The 18,651-nt window shown below is 41.6% G+C and overlaps 1 protein-coding gene across 9 annotated transcripts in view; it reads right to left on the minus strand.

Moving 5' to 3' along the window:
- Positions 1–1,114: 1,114 nt before the first annotated feature.
- Positions 1,115–18,651, minus strand: part of TFDP2 (transcription factor Dp-2) — a 150,164-nt gene continuing 132,627 nt past the window's right edge. For 6 of the 9 annotated variants that reach the window (XM_031678514.2, XM_072958484.1, XM_072958529.1 and 3 more), the window contains 6 exons: positions 15,428–15,574; positions 12,735–12,803; positions 10,062–10,213; positions 5,495–5,661; positions 1,499–1,604; positions 1,115–1,319 (listed from right to left, as the gene is read on the minus strand). In XM_031678514.2, coding sequence (XP_031534374.1) covers positions 1,136–1,319; positions 1,499–1,604; positions 5,495–5,661; positions 10,062–10,213; positions 12,735–12,803; positions 15,428–15,574 — 825 coding nt within the window. In that variant the 3' untranslated portion in view covers positions 1,115–1,135. The remainder of the gene's footprint in view (positions 1,320–1,498; positions 1,605–5,494; positions 5,662–10,061; positions 10,214–12,734; positions 12,804–15,427; positions 15,575–18,651) is intronic. The other 3 variants (XM_006202762.4, XM_072958490.1, XM_015237939.3) reach the window with 1 other exon arrangement.

Genomic DNA, 18,651 nt, shown 5'->3' on the forward strand with positions numbered 1-18,651 from the left:
CCCAGTCACTTGGAGTGGTCAACGTTGCTGTATTTCTCTGAACACTGAATGTCGGGTTAGTTTGAAATGCAGTGTACCCCAGACTAAACCCAATATGGTCATTCTGATTAATGAAAATGTAGGAAAGGTGACATGTACAGGAAAATTGCTGTTCATATTCTTGAAATACTTTTAAGACAAAAGTAGTGACATTTGGTTCATTTTCACAAATTGCACATTGGGTGAAGTCATACAATTATTATGGGGAACTGTAAGCAAGCAATTCGGTCATAGGAATTTGTTTTGTTTAAATGAAAAAGCTGTGTGAAATGCATAGCTTTGACCTTGATTAAAACGAGACACAATTTCCTTCTGTTAAAACTCCAGATTTAGAATGCTGGCGAAAGGCAGTGCTGGCAAAGTGTTTAATGCACGTGGAAATGCTATTCTATTTTGGCTTCCAGAAGTAGCCCTAGAAAATTCTATGCACCAATGCATTGGCTAATGGTAATTTCTGTTTTACTATAAATTATTCTAAATGTCACTTAAGTACTTAAGATTTCACGCTCGCTCCTTTCTAGAAGCCATCTAAGGCAGCTGATGCGTAAAGCACCTCAACTAGGCTTTCAACTAGTTCAGCGGTTCGGTCTGCGCTCCGTGGGCCACAGGGGTTGCGTCTCACCCTCACGGTCCATCCCCTCCCCGTGGGAACCCCTCCCGTTCACCGGGTGAGAGGCGGCCCAGGCCGGGGGCGGGGCGGGAGGCACGTGAGCGGCGGGGACGGGCCACGGGGCTGTCTCGGTGCTAAGGAGGGCTGTGTGGGTGCGGGGGGCACAGAGGCCCCACCTCACGGAAGATAAATGCGCTGTTTTCATGCTGCCAGTTCCCTGGGGACTGTCCCCTCTGCCACCTCAGGAGAGCACGCTTTGTTTGCGATGTGATCTATTGCTCTGTTGTCCAGAGTTTCCATTCACACTACGTTAACTTTCATCTCAATCATCTCAGCCTTCGTGTAATTTGCTTATTGTGTTTCCCTAGTTTTCACTGAACACACAGTGCAAACAAAGGCAAAGACTGAAGCAATCGTTTCAAAAACAAGAGCTCACACTAAAAACACACGAGCATCAAACAGTAAGACGCGGGCTTTGGCCTGTCTTTATTCTGGGGAGGAGGAGTCCTCCTCGTCCTCTTCCTCGTCCTCGTCGTTGAACGAGCAGGGGGTCTCGCCTCGGGACTCAGAGCAGTGAGAGGCCGCACTGCTGGACTGGTGACTGTTTGGGGCAAGGAACTGCCCGGTTGCTAAGGCCACTTCAGCATCCAAGCATAACCCTTGGTTTACGCTAGCAAACAATTAAAAACACACAGGCTCATTAATGCGCTGGCCGTTTTAAGCTTCGTAAAACACAGGACTAAAAGCACAGGGGAAGGAGGGCCCACGCTGGCAGCAACACGCTGGCTCCCCCCTCCAGAGAGGCCCCGGCTCCACGGCTGGCCTGCTTCACCCTGAAAAAATACGTACCTTGATTGGGACAAGGTGGCACCAGTGGTCAGGTCTAAATTTGAAGCTGACTGGGTGGAGTTCAAGAGCAGTCCCTGATTCAACCAAGAAGGTCCTGTGGAGATATCTACAGGAGAAGCCAAAAACAGAGGTAGCCCTTGTTACAGTCTGGAGAAAGCACAGACGAGGAAGGAAACCAGCCTGTTCTAAATTACAGCTGGAGAGATGGGTCTCCTGCCCTGGGAAGAACCCAGGTTTCTTCAGCTTGTGAAAAAGAAACTTCTAGAACATGAGCATGGGGGAAATAAATACAGGAAGAAAGAATTCAAATGAAACCAATCACAGACCTTTTTCATTCTTTTTCCTTACATAAGACCTCGAGAGGGCAGCTCGCGGAGTACAGGACCGCTGCACTATCCCTGGACACCTGCTGGACTCAGCACGAAAGCCTCTGACTGGGGGGTGAACAACCAAGCAGGAGGAGGGGAAGACAGTCACGTCAGGATACCTCAGGCCGGAAGGACAGACACATTTTTACCAGACCCCCCTCGGCACCATCTTTTCAAGTGCCCTTGGTGAACTCTGCTATTATTCGCCAAAGATCTACTCTTTTTCCTGGTATCCTTTGCTTTACAACTCTGAACTAAACCTTATTTTGAAAGGCCATAGGCAGTCAGATTTTTATGAGCGTGAGACAGGCATTACAGTTTTAGTCTGCATAACGTATTTTGGATATCTCCTTGCTATCTCATTTGCTATGCATTTACCACATTTCTCCCATCACAACCTTGACCAGTTCTCACTGTCACTGGACTTGTGTAACCCTCGTCTCCTCATCTAGGATGTTAGCTCAGAGAAGGCAGTGACTGGCACACGTATGATGGAAATGTTAGTGAATGAGCAAGTATCCTCTTTCAACAGTGAGGTTACATCGGTGGTAAATATATTAGAAATGCATTCCTAGAAAGAAATCATTTGACTTACATTGTAAGGTAAGACCAAATGTAAGCTCAGAAAAGGTAATTTGCCATAATGAGCTTTTACTATATATAATCAAAATGTGCTTATAATTATTGTGCAAAAATTATAAAAACAAAAAATAAAGTGTGTACTTGGATTGGAAACTCTGCTATCCTGGCCCTATCTGCCCAAGTGAGAGGCTTCCCATGTAGGAAAAAAGTAAATTGCGGGGGGAGGGAATAGCTCAGTGGTAGAGTGCATGCTCGGCATGCATGAGGTCTTGGGTTCAATCCCCAGTACTTCCTCTAAATAAGTACTTCCTCTAAATAAATAAATAAGTAAATCTAGTTACCCCCCCAAAGTTAAAAAAAACTATTAAAAAAAAACTGACTGTACTTCCATTAAAAAAATAAAATAAACTGAATGACTAGATTAGTCTTAGAACGGCCCTGTGAACCTTTTCTTCATAGGCTAAGGCAGCCATAGAGGGGGAAAAAAAGGAAAAAGAAAAAAAAAAAAAAACCAAAAGCCTTCAATGCTCAGAATAGCAGACTTTAAATACATTAAATAAGAGCAAGTCTGTACACGATGAATTAAAGCCAGAATCCTGTGCTAAATATTAATTAGTATGTATGGAAACTCCCTGTCAGAACACAGCTACTGACTTGTAAGCACGCTGCCTCGCCTCACATTGTCTTTTCACCGTGGCTCTGAAAAGCCAGCATTTCTTTGACACTGTCACGGGGCCCACACGTTGGTTCTCACAATCATCCTCACGGGCCACTCTGCACGCTGAAGGCCCACGTTTCTGCTTCTGAACCAACAAGAATCTATCCTAGTCTGCAAATGAGGTCACACAGAGATCAAAACCACAGAGCCTGCCTAATGGCCCTGAGCCTTTTCACTGAGAATAAGCAAAAATAAAGTTCTGGTGATTTATGGAGCAAGATCTTTATGCAGATCCTGCGAGGCTGCCAGTATGAGCTGCTAATAAAACAGCAGGTCCTCCTCTGTGGGGAGCGAGGGAAAACGGAGAGGGTTGGGGTGAAGATGAAGGGGGCGAGGAGGCAAAAAGGAGTCACACTTAGAGGAGGTGGATGGTGCAAATTTCAGAACTAAATCCAACAGATACCAAATCTCAATCAACAAACTCTTGTGACCAAAAGAATCAACGGACTCTTATGTCATGACCAAAGGGCCAAAAATCATAAACCAAAACAAAGTGAAAACCACCTCTTTGGTTATATTGGGCTTAATACACCTTAGAACTAATGCCTTTAAAACATGATGTTAAATTCTAGGTAGCAATACTTATAAATGAAGGAAACTGGTCAAAGCAAAGGCAAAAGAATGCTTTTGTCAGTTAGATGTGCAGAATATACCACAGTCTTAGGAAAGAGGACAATCACAAAGATTTCTGAATTAGTGGAAAAAATGTGCATTTTGGAACACGCAAGACACAGCTGCTTACTCAGCATACTCTTGTAACTCATAATGAAAAGACAACCCAATTTAAAAATAGGCAAAGCATCTGAATAGACAGTTCTCCAAGGAAGATAAACAAATGGCCACTGGACACATGAAGAGAGGCTCACCATCATCGGTCATTAGGAAAATGCAAATTGAAACCACAGTGAAACACCACTTCACATCTACCTGGATGGCTAGGGAGAACGATGAACAGGGGGAGGGCACAGCTCAAGTGCTAGAGCACAGGCTCAGCATGCACAAGGTCCTGGGTTCAAATCTTCAGTACCTACTCTGAAAATAAATAAAACCAATTATCCCCCTCCACCAAGAAAAGATGAGCAATAACAAGTGTTGAGAAGGGTGTGGAGAAATCGGAACCCTTATCACTGCTGGCAGGATTGTAAAATGGTCCAACGGCTTTGGGAAATAGTATACCACTGCCAGGTAGACACCAACAGAACTGAAAACTTACGTTCACACAAAAACATGTTCAAGAATGTTTATAGCAGCATCATTTGTAAATAATCAAAAAGTGAGAAAAATCAAAATATCTTCCAATCACCAGATAAAGATGTGTGCTCTATTCACAAAAGGGCAATAAACAGGGATGAAGTACTGGTATGTGCTACGGCATGGATGAATCTGGAAAACATTATCCTAAGTAAAAGTCAGTCGCAAAGGCTACATACTGTATGATTCTGTTTATATGGGCAAATCCACAGTGACAGAAAATAGATTAGTGGTTGCCAGGAGCTGGGAGGAATGGGGAAATAGGGGGTGATTGCTAATGCATATGGGGTTTCTTGTTGGGGAGATAAAATGGTCTAGAATTAAGACTGGTGATAAATGCATAATGTGAACATACTAAAAACCACTGAATTTTACACTTTAAAATGGTGCATTTTATGGTATGTGAGCTAAATCTCAAAAAAAAAAATTACAAGGATATCGTTTCACATCCACTTGACTGGGAAGATAGAATCTTTCCACTCTGCAGGTGAGAGTGTAACTTGGCAAAATCAAATTGGAAAACTGTGGCGTCATCTAGTCAAAATGAAGATATACCCCCAGCTCTGGCCCAGCAGGCTCACTTACACACCTGCACCTGGTCCCAGGGCTACAGTAATAGGAATGCTCAAAGTAGCGCTGTTATCAAGAAATTGGAAACAAAACTACAGGTTTATCATCAGTAAAATGAACAAATGAATTGCGATATATTCATATAATTGGAATTCTACACAGCAGTAAAAGTGTAGGAGTGATGGCTACCTTAAATCATGTGGGCAAACATAAAGAAAATGAGGTTACTTGACAAAATCATCAAGTCACCAAAGAATATATCATTACAATTCCATTTATATAAAGGTGAGAAGTAGGCAAAACTAACAAATTGTTTCCAGCTCACTGTGTTTGTGTTTGTCTAAAGAAAAGCAGGTGGTGATAAACAAGAATTTCAGGAGCATTGGAACACTTGGGAACAGGGACAGCACAGACTCGAGGGCGGGCACTCAGTGGGCTTTCATTTCCTACAAGAAAGGTTTTAACAAGTTGGGGTCTGACAACATGGGAAAGCGTTAGTTGACATACCTGTGATATAACCTTCTAAAGCCTTTGGCACCAGCGATTTAGCGAGTTTCAGATCCTCCAGGGAACACGTGCCTGACTCCAGGCCAAAGGACATGCCCATCCGCTTCAGTACTTCTATGTCGTCATGAATCTCGAAGGTGTTGTCAAAATTAAACAGATATTCAAACCTGCATCAGGAAACAAAGTTAGTGTGGGGTTTTCCGTGGTACTGGGGAGGCCTGAATAGTTTTGTTCTCTGTGTATAGTCAATAAAAGAATGACCCAAGCTCAGCTATGATACTAGAAATTGTTACCATTGAGAGCAATGGGTCATTCTGCTGGGTTCAGAAGAATGACATCTCAAATAAACTACTCTCCCAGTTAAGACAATTTTCCTCCGACAGACAACAGGAGTTCATAAATTTCAGCCCTCATTAAGCTGTTGCAAACTGGAGACAGAAGTTCTGGTCTAAATCCAATACTTTTCAAAGTTGTCTAATAGCTTTGTCACAAAAAGTGAAATATTAAGGAAGCCCTTCCAAGTAGATATTTTCCCAAAGACAGTCCTACGGATGGCCAAGAGATACATGGAAAGAACCTTGACATCACCAGTCACTAGGGAAATGCAAATCAAAAATCACAATGAATTTACCACCTTACACCTCTCAGAATGGCTATCATCAAAAAGACAACAAATAACAAACGTTGGCGAGGATGTGGAGAAAAGGGAGCACTGTGGAGGGAATGTAAACTGGTATAGCCACTATGGGAAACAGTATGGAGGCTCCTCAAAAAGTTAAATATAGAACTACCATATAATCCAGCAACCCCACTTCTAGGTATTTACCTGAAGAAAATAAAAACACTAATTCGAAAAGATACGTGCCCACCAGTGTTCACTGCAGCATCACTGACAATAGCCAAGATATGGAAGCACCTTCAGTGTCAATCAACAGATGAATGAATAAAGAAGGTGTAGTGTGGAAAAAAAAGGTGCAGTGTGCACATACATACACACACATGCACACACATACACACGTAGAGCAATATTACTACTCAGCCATGAAAAAAAGAAACTTGCCATTTGCAACAATATGGATAGATCTAGAGGGTATTAAGCTAAGAGAAATCAGACAGAGAAAGAAATACCGTATGACCTCACATGTGGAATCTGAAAAAACAAGTAAAATGAGAGTAGACTCATAGAGAACAAACGGAGGGGGAGGAGGTGGTGGGTGAAATAGGTGAAGGGGATTAAAAGATGAAAACCTCCAATTATAAAATAAGTAAGCCACGGGGATATAACACACAACATAAGGAACACGGTCAATAATGTAATAAATTTGTACGGGGACAGATGGTTACTAGACTTATCGTGGTGATCATTTTGTAATGTATGCAAATGTCGGATCATTAAGTTGTACCTGAAACTAATGTAATATTGTATGTCAACTAAACTTCAATAAAAATATATAAAGCAAGTGAAGCACTCATTAAAAACACACACACAAAGAAAGCCTTTCCAATTTAATATCTAACATTTCTACTATGAGTTCGCCTACTGGGATTGAGGAAAAAGCATTTTGGATGCTTGCTACTTCATTTTCACAGTCAAGTGTTAGCTACACCACACTTAAGATGATCAATAAATGGAAGACTTCTCACAAACTAACCAGCCCCCAAATCCTGCCCTGAGGGCCTACATAAAAATGCCTTAAGAAAACAGTGCCCCATATCATACACAGCCCATTTCCAAATGTTCTTGAAAAGCACCAAATCAAGATGCCCAGCTGCCTGGCACAGGCTTTCAATAAACAGGCAAACATAAGAAGAAACAGTCCTGACTCCCAGGCTCGGCCCCGGGGCACCTCATTCACAGACCGAGGCCCCTCCGGGACAGGGTGCAGGTGGGTGTTCTGGGACAACGGTGGACTTAAATGCTGTCATGAAATTCTATTAAAATCACATAAGGGTAAAACTTTTTAATGCTAGATTTTAGATCAGGGCAAAAATTACAATTTAAAGCAGAATGCCATATTTAAGTTAAGTACATGAATCTGAATAAAGTACATTAACAAATCTTCAGAGAAAAAAAAAAAACAACCTCACAAAATCTGAAGAGATGTCGCCCCAAGGATGACAGGCATGTGTTAAAAGCTGATGGTTTTGTAAATTTAATCCTCATTGTGGGAAAGCCCCCTGGCTACCTCAGGGGAAAAGGTTACATCATCTAAGTAACTGAAAGACAAGACTTTAGGACCCACCTTGAATAATAAGCTTGTACAGGCAGCTCACAGCCTCCTTCACTGCGCCCAGGAGAAGGCAAGGAAAGGGCACGAGTCAGTAACCACCCAGGAGGGAAGCCTCACTAGACCCCAGCCTGGGTTGAAGAGAATCCGTCATTCCCTTGGGCCACTGGTCCCCCAACCTTGCGGCTACTCTTTTAAGACTTAAATAATTAACCAAAGAAGAGAATTTAACAATTCCCCACAAAACAAGAGACTAACTAGAGAGAGTAACTAGAACTCTTAACCAGTTTGTTTTTCCCGAAAATATGTTAACCATTCTCCAGAATTCTCAGATTTATGAGATAACGTTAACAGTCCTTTTAGTCATAGGTTTTTGTAAAGAATTTTAAGTATGTGAACAATAATACAGGCATCTGCCATTTTCTGAGCCCTGGGCTAGTCTGTTGCGAATTTAACTCTTGTAAACCAGCAGGTTAAGTACTACAGTTCTTGTGTTTATGGAGGAAGAAATGAGATCTCAGACAAGTTAGGAAACTACGGAGCTAGCGGGAAGATCGGAAAGTGGGTCTTTAGACTTTACAGCTTGTGTGGTCCCTACTGTTTCTGTGTCTACAGTCTTAATTATCAAATGCTTTTTAAATCCCTGCTGTTTATCTTCTTCGTCTTTTTTTTTTGTTTGTTTTGGTGCCTTCTTATTTAAGTGAACCAGAATCTCTGTGTGCAATCAAGACAAGACAGGGAAGCAACACTGCCAGAGAAAACAGTGGGAAAAACCAGGCATGGTAAAGCCCAGGGGTGACGCTGTGGGTCTCCTGCTGTGGGTCTAAGGAGACCGCAAGGTCGTCCCGGGATAGCCCCGAGCTGTGCCTCTGGTACTCATGTGATCACTGAGCTCTCTTTTACTCTCAAACATACCCCAGTTGGGGTGATACATTATATGCTGACTCCTTGCAACAGCAGATAATATTTACAAAGCACCTGCCTTCAGTCAGACCCCTTCAGGCACTATCTCATTTAACTCTCACAACAAGGCTGAGGAAGTGACAGAGGCCCTTCTTGTTCAGCCCTGCTTGTTCTTCAGGAAACAGGGCTTTGGAGCAGTTTCACAAGGCAGCTACAATCCACACCTGCACCTGCCTCACTCCGCACCCTGTGCCTTAACCACCTCCATAGTGGTCACGGCCTAAAGACCACTACTATTGTCAGGAAGGGTAGAATAAATTACAAATTCTGTATTTTTGAAAACTGCTTCTTCTTCTTCACTATGATAAATATTGCCATCAATCTTAGTTAAAATTTTTTAAATGTTGGTGGGAATATAAATTGGTGCAACTGCTATGGTAAACAGTATGGAGGTTCCTCAAGAAATTATAAATAGAACTACCATATGATCCAGTAATCCTACTTCTGGATATTTATCTGAAGGAAACAAAATTGTTATCCTGAAAAGATATCTGCACACATGTGTTCATTGACTGCAGCATTATTTACAACAGCCTAGGCACGGAAACAGCTTGTGTCCATCACTGGATAAACGGATAAAGAAGATGTGGTGTACATACACAATGGAATATTCTGCAATTAAAAAAAGAATGAAATCCTGCCATTTGCATCAACATGATGGACCTTGAGGATATTATGCTAAGTGAAATAATAAGTCAGAGAAAGACAAATACTGTATGGTCTCATTTGTAGGTGGAATCTAAAAAAAACTGAATTCCTACATGCAGAGAACAGATTGGTGGTGGCCAGAGATGAGGGTGATAAGTGAAATGAAGGAAGGTAGTCAAAAAAAAAAGCAAAACTTCAAGTAATCAGATAACTAAGATAGAAAGCAAGCAAGCAGAGAATGCATCTAGCATTTTCACATCTATTCATTAGTAAGCAGAAGCACACTCAGCTACGATATAACAAAACAAAGAACAGCTACAGTGCCGCATGTTGATTTAAACTACTTCCACAATGAACTATGGTAGTGAGTCACCAGTGAACCTACCCTGTCCCAGACCCTCAATGATGCTTTGCCTTACTGCAGGTACCTGCCTGGAGTTACACCACATACCCGTACATGCACACACCTCCTGGCTTGGGCCCAGGCACCGCTATGCATGGAATACAGGCAGAAAGGTGGCAGGCCCAAGGGAGGGGGCTGCGAGCATGCATGACGAAGCATGTGCTAGTACGTGACAGTGCACCACATCTGCAAAGCCTCTTCCTCTTGCCCTAGGAAGTCAGCCCTGGAGGGCTCAGATAATGGACTACAACCTTCTTTATTTTGCAAATGAAAGGACGCCTTCACCTGAGGCGAGCCCTGCATCCTTCCCCAGTTCTCCACTTACTTGTCGCTGGAGATGCTGCAGTCTATGACTGTCTTCCTGCTTGTGTTGATGATTATAAATGGCAGCTGGATGGTGGAGTTGAGAGCTGGAGGGCCCTGGTTCTGCTGTTCATTTTGCCGATTTCTCTGTACCAGGTTTTTGAAAGCGATTTGCTGGAATGATCAATGAAAAAATATATATATACATAGTCATTTAATGTGGATAGGTGAGTTGGAACTAAATGAATTAAGATAAATACATTTAAAATATAGTTTAAAATTAGAGCATTTAGAGAGGTCTTCCACCTGTGAATTAATTAAAATTAAACATTTCAGATAAAAAATCAGAATGATCCAACTCTATGTATCAAGGGGAAAATATACATTTAAACGTGTCTAACATATGCTAGTATAAATAATGGGGCCCATGGTTTCCATCAGCCATAGAAACAGGATCTTCCAAACCTGCGAGAGCCTGGTGGCACCTGCAGCTCTTCTTCGAGTGAGTGATACAGCGGAAGTGACCCCAGTGAACTTGTTTTCCATTTATCTAACACAGACTCCTGAGAGTTTAGGGTTACATATCCCTCTTATAGATTGTCCAGCCTAGAAATATACAAACTTTATAAAGCCCCAGAACCTTTTCTTCAAATGAAATCTTACGAGCCACCCACTGTAAAAGAGATGGAAGTAGCATTGCTCTGATTGGCCACAGTGGGGCTGAGGGCTGAGGGCTGAGGGCTGAGCCCTGTCAGCTCTGCCCTGACCCACCTTGGTTCCTTCACAGAAAAACTTCTAAGCATCTTTTAGGGCATAGTTTGGAATCTGACCCAACTGTCTCCCCACCTGACATCTTCCAGATGAGGAAACTGACACTTAGCACTGATTCGAAGGTATATTGAGGCCTGAATCTTTATACTGAAACTTGCTGCTACTTTTAGTTACAACCATTAGGCAAAAGTCAAAGAAAGCGACCCTCCCTTCTCCTTTGTAATAAGACAGATGTATTGCAGCACTCCCCAGCTAGAAAGGCCTTATCGGCTGAAGTCTTTCATCTGCTGGAAACGGATACTGCTCACTGCTTTTCAAAAGCTCCTGCAGTCAGAGCCTTCCATCCCTTTCATCAGCCCGTTCCATCTTCTCACCCACTGGTGATGAATTTCAGTTGTTTTCTGTTTTAGCAACCTTATCCCAGGACTGTTTAGGTTCTGGGCCTTAACTGAAGTTTGATTAAAATTATTGTTATCTTAAAAGGGCTGGGTGCTCTCTGTCTAGAAAGTGAACATGTACTCTTTTAAAATGCACAAAACAGAAGGGACACCAATTTATTCTAGCCCTAAAAGTGGGTCCAAAAAATCACTATCAAAAAACCATCACTATCAGTATCATTCATTACCAAACACGGCCTACGTCGCACTTTTTTGTTATTTTCTACTGTTAACGAACTAAGGCTACTTTATGGTCAATGCTTAATTCACTTAATGTTCAGGGAAAATATGCTGAAACTGTAAAACTTGGAAAAAGATTTCTATGTTTGAATACATATGCCTAGCTTCCCTTCCCTTCCAGAAAAAGAATCTCGGAGACACTCCCATAATTTACCTAGCTTTGTGGTCCAGGGCCATGAGAGGGCCTCACTATGGGCAGAATATAAACAATTGATAAGTAAGAGTTTTTACATATTTATTTATTTATAACATTTATTTTTTGTACAATTTATTTATTATTTTGGAAGTAATTAGGATAATTAATTTTTTCTTGTATATATATATTTATTGAAGTATAATCAGTTTACAATGTTGTGTCAATTTCTGGTATACAGCACAGTGCTTCAGTCATACTATTTGTTTTCAGTGAAGGTCTGGGGATTGAACCCAGGACCTCATGCATGCTAAGCATACACTCTACCACTGAGCTATACCCACCCCTCTAGTTTTTACATATTTATGATTCACTGTTCAATACTGTGTACATTTAGTAGCATCAAAGATTTTTCATGCAAGGAGAGTAATAAAGACATATATAATGTTATTTTGAGAGTACAAAGAAAAATCACTTCCCATTTGTTTTGGACTGATTTCCTTATCTGTTGCCCTTTGATTTCCTTCAGCCTTTTGCTCTTTTCCAGGCTTACGAACATCTATTTCAGAGGCTAACCAAAGAATCTATTATATTTTAAAAAATTATCCAAATTCTACACAATTATCAAAAAAGCATAAATACAGAGATCTTTATTATATTGTACAATTTAATTTTCTTAAACAGAAATGCATTTTAAGTTTTGCATTTCGACGAAGCTGAGCTGTTAATCATATGTCATTTACAGAAAGGAAGTATTGCACGTGGATTGGATTATTTTACCCAAAGCAACTAAAATGTAACTAGTATTACTGACTCCTTGATATTTCAAATTAGGGCTAAAATAATTACGGTTCAGAGTAAGGATAAGAGTCAAAAGTAAACTGTTGCATAATGTAAGTCACAAATCAGGGCCGATGATAGTGGGAGGTGGGACCATCTTAAAGGCAGACTGTACGGTGGCAACGACCTCGACGTGGAGGCGGCTGCCTTAATGTGGCTCCCCCTACCAGATGCTCAAAGGCACCCAAAGTAGAAAACACTGACTCTAAAATCAAGTAAGGAAGAAACAGAATACAGGTAGGGAAGGTGATGAAACACGTCCCAGCTTCTTTACCTGCAGGAGAAGTTCTTGAAGCTGGGCCCGCTTCTGCTTTATCCGCTCTATCCGCCTCTGCTTCTCGATCTTTAAAACATAGGTTACAAAACAGCATGAATGTGTGTAGAGTATTAAAGCACTGCTCACTCTCTGGCCCCGGTTCTGAGATGTCAAGAATTCTCCTTAGAGAAATTCAACCCATTTTAACTCCCAACATCAATAAAGGCAAATCACCCCTTCCGGGGGCAGGGGCTGGTAGGCAAGCAGGCAAGACAGCAGAATTGTGGCAACTGTCATCAGTAATGAAATCCAGCCACCTGACAAATGCTCGCTCCACAGGACCTATTACTATGAATGGCCCGAGTTCTACCGCTAACACCCGGCAAGACCTCCTCTGCCTGCCAGCGCGCAGCGAAGCACCTCACACACACAACGCCCTACGAGGTGAGGCCTCCTGTGACCCTCTTCGCACCTACAGAAATGGAGGCCCAGAGAGAGGCTGAGTGCCTGCCCAAGGTCGCACAGCTGGCGAACGGCCAGAGCTGGGATCTGAACCTCAGCCAGCTGGTTTCGGAGATTCTATCACTAATTACTTTGCTATAGTGACCACCGCCCACCCCAAGCTATGTATAAAACAGATAAGCAACAAGGTCCTACTGTATAGCACAGGGAACTATATTCAATATCTTGTAGTAACCTATAATGGAAAAGGATATGAAAAAAGAAAAGAATGAGGGAAGATCTCATTTAAGATCTGTTTAACTGACTTTTAAACGGGCACAGCTGCTAATACAGAGAGCCTACGTGTTCAATATACAATTCCTGCTTGTAGTCAGAAACAGGCCTATGGGACAAATTTCCCAGCTTCAAACAACTCTTTCCCTCACTCTTACAATGAGCTGGAAAACATATATTGGAGTCTAGTTTCCTGTAGACCAGTTCCTCATTGTCTCTTTGGGCAAAAGCCAGTGACATCAAGTATGACATTTTCTTGTCTGCTGCAACGGTGTCCTTCTTATTCGCTCCCCATCTACTCTGCACCAGGAGTTTCCTCTCACGGTTTCCTCTAACCGCTCCCACACTTTAATCCTAAAACACTTAAGGGCCACTGTAAAGTCTAGGCCGTCTTCTGCACTTGAAAGGATGCTACAGGAGCCTCTCCCTGCGTCCGAAGCTGTGGCAGGGCGGCCCCCACCTGCCCCACATCAAGCAGGCCAAGCTGGATTGTTTCTAGCTCTAACGCACTCCTCCAGCCTCACGGCCCCACCTGACTCAGACCACTGCTGGTCCACCCACCCCTCAACTTCCCTCCTCATCTTCCTGTCAGTTCAAGTTCCAACACCCTAGGAGAGGATCCTTTAGACCACATCCTCTTGGACCTCCTCTTTATAATTCCCCAGTAGCTTCCCGTTGCTTACAGGGTCCTCGGGTCCCAACTGCTCAGCACTCAGAAATCGAGGCCCTCTCTCCTGGCCTGGACTCTGGCCCCACTCGGCTGTGGGCGAGCTTCAGCCCACAAAGCGCCTCTGCCTGGAAAGCCCTCCCCGCCCCACACCACCTGGCAAACTCCCACTCCTCCCTCGTGACTGAGCACAGAGTGTTTTTTTCTTGGTAAAGCCCTCCCTTATCTCCCTTTCCAGAGAATCTCTACATACTTCTTTCACAGGAGTCATCACATTTTTGGTGACTCCTTTTACATTTCTCCTCTCCTCAGTTAGAATGAAAGCCCCCTGGGGTCAAGTATTTTGTCTTGTATAATCTTCGGTTAAGCACAAGGTAGATGCTAGCAGATTTTTGCTTACTAAGTCTCAGTAAGTCATCAGCTTAATATTACTGGTAATTTAAATGACCCTCAAATTCCACTCTGTCAGAAGGAGAAAAAAGGACATTTCCACTGTAGCACAGGAGTAACACTATTCTGTAACTTCTGGTGATTGCCTGGCTTCTCCCTCCATTCACAAAAATAGTAATATCAAAATTTTTTGATTTGCTGTGGGGGGAAGGGATTAAAAAACAAAACATGATTATTAACCATATTCACCTCTATAAGCTACAGTCAGCCAGGGTTTATAACATTTACGGCCATGACAGTCGAATAATGTCAAATCAATTTAGAAACAGTATGTCAGGGCATATGCTAATTTCAGAAAGACTTTCTAAAACAACTAGTTAACAGAATAAAAAATGTTTTGCGCACATCATCCCCCAATTCACGTAAAATAAATATTCTCTCCATTCTGACAGAAATTCAAATGAAATGTCATACCATCCTGTTGACACTGGTTCTAGAGTCAAAGGTAGAAGTTTAAATACAAGAAATAAATAGCTAACTTGATGCTCTTTTGGGGGGATGCACACAGCAGGCATTTTGTCAAATACGATACCATTTCTATTACATAAGTCACCAAACATTTATTAGGAGAGGGCTCAGAATTACGTCAGAATAAAATAAAGATCTCAAAAATACAGTAAAAATCAAGTCATTTAATTTCTCCATCCCTCAGTTTCATCAGGACATCACTCAGACTAGACCTCTCTAAATCTCCTTTCAGTTCTAAAATTCTACATAGAAGAGTTTGTTAAAAAAAAAAAGGCATAGCCTACATGAACAATTAGGAATATTTTAATACTATGTGACAATATTTCTAAATTAAAATGTCTCATGTAAAATAAAGTAAACTACTATTTGCAAACAGATTTTCCTGACTTACCTCCAGGTTTTGACATTCCTGAGCAGAATTAGTAGGCAAGCCGATCCACTTAATTTCTTTTTTTTCCTTTGAAATTATGTTCATCGCCATTAGCACATTTAAAGCATCATAAACTCTTCGCCTGATGTTCTTCTGGTCATAAGCCTGCTAAAAAATATTTTTATTGAGTGATACATTTTGAAGGTTAAGATACAACCACAGGGCATTAAGATTTTTAATTAATATTATCATCAATATCTTCAAAGTGCTGAAAGAATTCTACACCCAGTGAAAGTATCCTTCAAAAGGTAAGATGAAATAAAGACACCTTCAAACAACCTAAAACAGAAAACAATCTTTAAGAGTATGTTACCAACAGATCTAAATTCAACAATACTAAAGGGCCTTCTGTAGGTAAAAGACAGATAATCCAAGATGGGAGCTTGCAGACATAGGGTGGCTTGAAGACCAACTCAAAAGGTAAATTGCAATTAATATTCACGGTATAAACCATAACATCTTGTGGAGTCTAGAATATATATATATAGAGAGAGAACTAATATAATTCGGAAGCTTTGTAGTCTGTATTCTTGGTTATTTTTATAAATTTAAGTAACTTCATTATTTTATTTCTTGAGTTATCACCTATAGACCAGTACATGTTGATTATGAATGGAAAAAGAAATTAACATGCCTGTATCTACACCCATCTCCCATCTTTCCCTCCACCGCAGGATTCAGATTATACACATCAGTGGCAGTTGTTAAAAGAATCTTATTACTATAGTTGTTATACTTGTTTTTATGACTTTAAATGAACATATTATGCCAAAACTATTACTTGGTTCATCTGCTTTGAATTCATACCCCTTCCAATAGTGATAGAAAAATAACAAAGCAGTGAATAAATGGCCCAGGTGGCCTTTGAGAAGATGCAGGAGAAGCAGCAAATGGGAAGGATTCTGAAGAAAGCATCCAAACCCACAAGCAGACAGCGGAGGACTCAGCAGACTCCTGGGCACACTCATGGACGACATTCCCAGAGTCAGTGGGACGCAGGACCCTCCGGCCTCAGGTCCGGAGCGGCACCGAGGGGAAGCAGAAGGTGCAGCTGGGGTTGTGTCTGGTGCCTTTGGTATTTTCTAGAAACATTCTTTTACACACACTTTTGCATCTTCTGCTGAGACAGTGCACTCGCATTCTGGAACTTGATTAAATCAAGCCCGTTCTTTCACTCTATTTTGATTTCTCATTAGCATATAGGAGACAAACCATTTCAGTCTGGACTGCAAACTTCTGAAAGTTTACGCAGAGATTAAGGTTACTTCTGTGTGAGTGCCATGGAAAAGGGCTTCTAACCGTCAGTTGCATCTAACTCTTTGACAGCTGGCCAGCTAGCTTCACCTGGATGAAGCTGAGTTCAGAGGATAAGGAGCAGCTATCAGGGTGGCCTGCAGCATGTAGACCCCTGTAGGGCCCTGCATGGGCTGCCCTTCTAAGCTCCCTCTAGCTTGGGGCTTATGCTCTTCCATCCAGGACCTGGGAAACCATTCAAAGCTCCGTGGCCTTCAGCCTGCCTCCCCAGATACCTGGCCAGAGAGACAATGCAGCCTGGGAAACAGGACAACCCTAAGGCAAGGATGGAATACATGCCTTGTCTCTTTCTGAACCAGTGGCCAGAGTGTCTACTGAGTGTTGCCATGGCAGACACTGCTAATGGAGCACAGCCTTCTCTGTAACAGAACCCGGACACAGTCTGTCTCCTTAACCTCAATCCTAGGATCGAAGTAGCCCTTGTATTTATTCAGAGTAGGCACCTAACATGTTTGACATTCCCGGCCTAAGGATGCCTTAGCGGTGCTGTGACCAAGGCAGCAGAGCCCCAGCACAGACAGACATGGGTGCAGTGGAAAGGGAGGACCCAGGTTCTGATACTGGAAAGGCAGGATCTTTGAGGGTCTATGTGTACCCACTGGATGAGGATCAAACTGCATACGCTGTTGCGAGAAATAGTCTGTGTTGACATAGACACTGAAAGAATAACAAAGTCAGAATAGAAAAACCAAGGGTTGGGCTTGGGACTGTCATATGTTAACTGCAGAATAAAGGGGGAAAATTTTTTTTTAATTGCAAAGATGGTAAAAACAAAAGCAAAAAAACCCCCACCAATCTCATTCATGAACGCTAGTGTAAAAATCTTAATTTTCAGGAAACTATCCAGAATTTGATTAAATTCAACATCCATTTCTGATTTTTTTAATTAAGAAAAAATAAATAATTGTTATTGAAAAATCAAATTATGGTTACTAACATCTCAAAATAAAACCTTTATCATAATTAAGGTTGCAATACTATAAATATCTCCATTAACGTCAAGAATTAAAGACTCAGTATGACTAGAGTTCCTCCTATTATTTCATATTGTTATAGAATACATACAGTATGATTACATTTACATAAAATGCAAACTGATTTATAATGATAAAAGCCGAACAGCAGTTGCCTGGGGACAGGGGGAGAGGGAGGAATGGATTACAAAGGGCGGAAGGAACCTTTTGGGAGTGATGTAAATGCTGTGTGTCCTGATTATGGGCTACACAGGCGCAAACAACTATCAAAACCCACTGGATTTTATACCTGAAATGGATACATCTTATCATATGTAAACTATTCCACAATAAATAAGGAAAAAAATAATTTAATAAATTGTTCACTTAAGACATGTACATTTCCCTCCCTGTATGTAATTTTATCTCCATTAAAAAAAAAAGAGAGTAATTTCTATGTGCTAAAAAGAGCCCCTAAGATACATTAAGACAATAAAATTAAGAATGCCAGGCACAGGGGGAGGGTATAGCTCAAGCGGTGAAGTGCATGCTTAGCATGCACGAGGTCCTTCAATCCCTAGTATCTCCTCTAAAAATAAACAAATAAACCTAATTACCTCCCCCCCGCCACCAAAAAGAAAAAAATGCAGCAGGCAAAGCACAATCACATTTGTGTTTGAAATAAATTTTATTATATATATGCATAAAGAATTTCTGGACTGATACTCAAGTATCCAGTAATAGTGAATAGTGCCTTTGGGGAGGTACATTAGGGTCTGTGGAGATATTTTTCATTATATACTCTTTGGTACAGCTGAACTGTTATAAACATGTGCATGCAGTTTTTTTTTTTCAATTAAAAACAAGATAAACTTTTCTTACTGACTTAGACCCAGAACAAACACTAAAAGATTCAGA

Source organism: Vicugna pacos, chromosome 1 (assembly GCF_048564905.1).
Source record: "Vicugna pacos chromosome 1, VicPac4, whole genome shotgun sequence".
NCBI lineage: Eukaryota > Metazoa > Chordata > Mammalia > Artiodactyla > Camelidae > Vicugna > Vicugna pacos.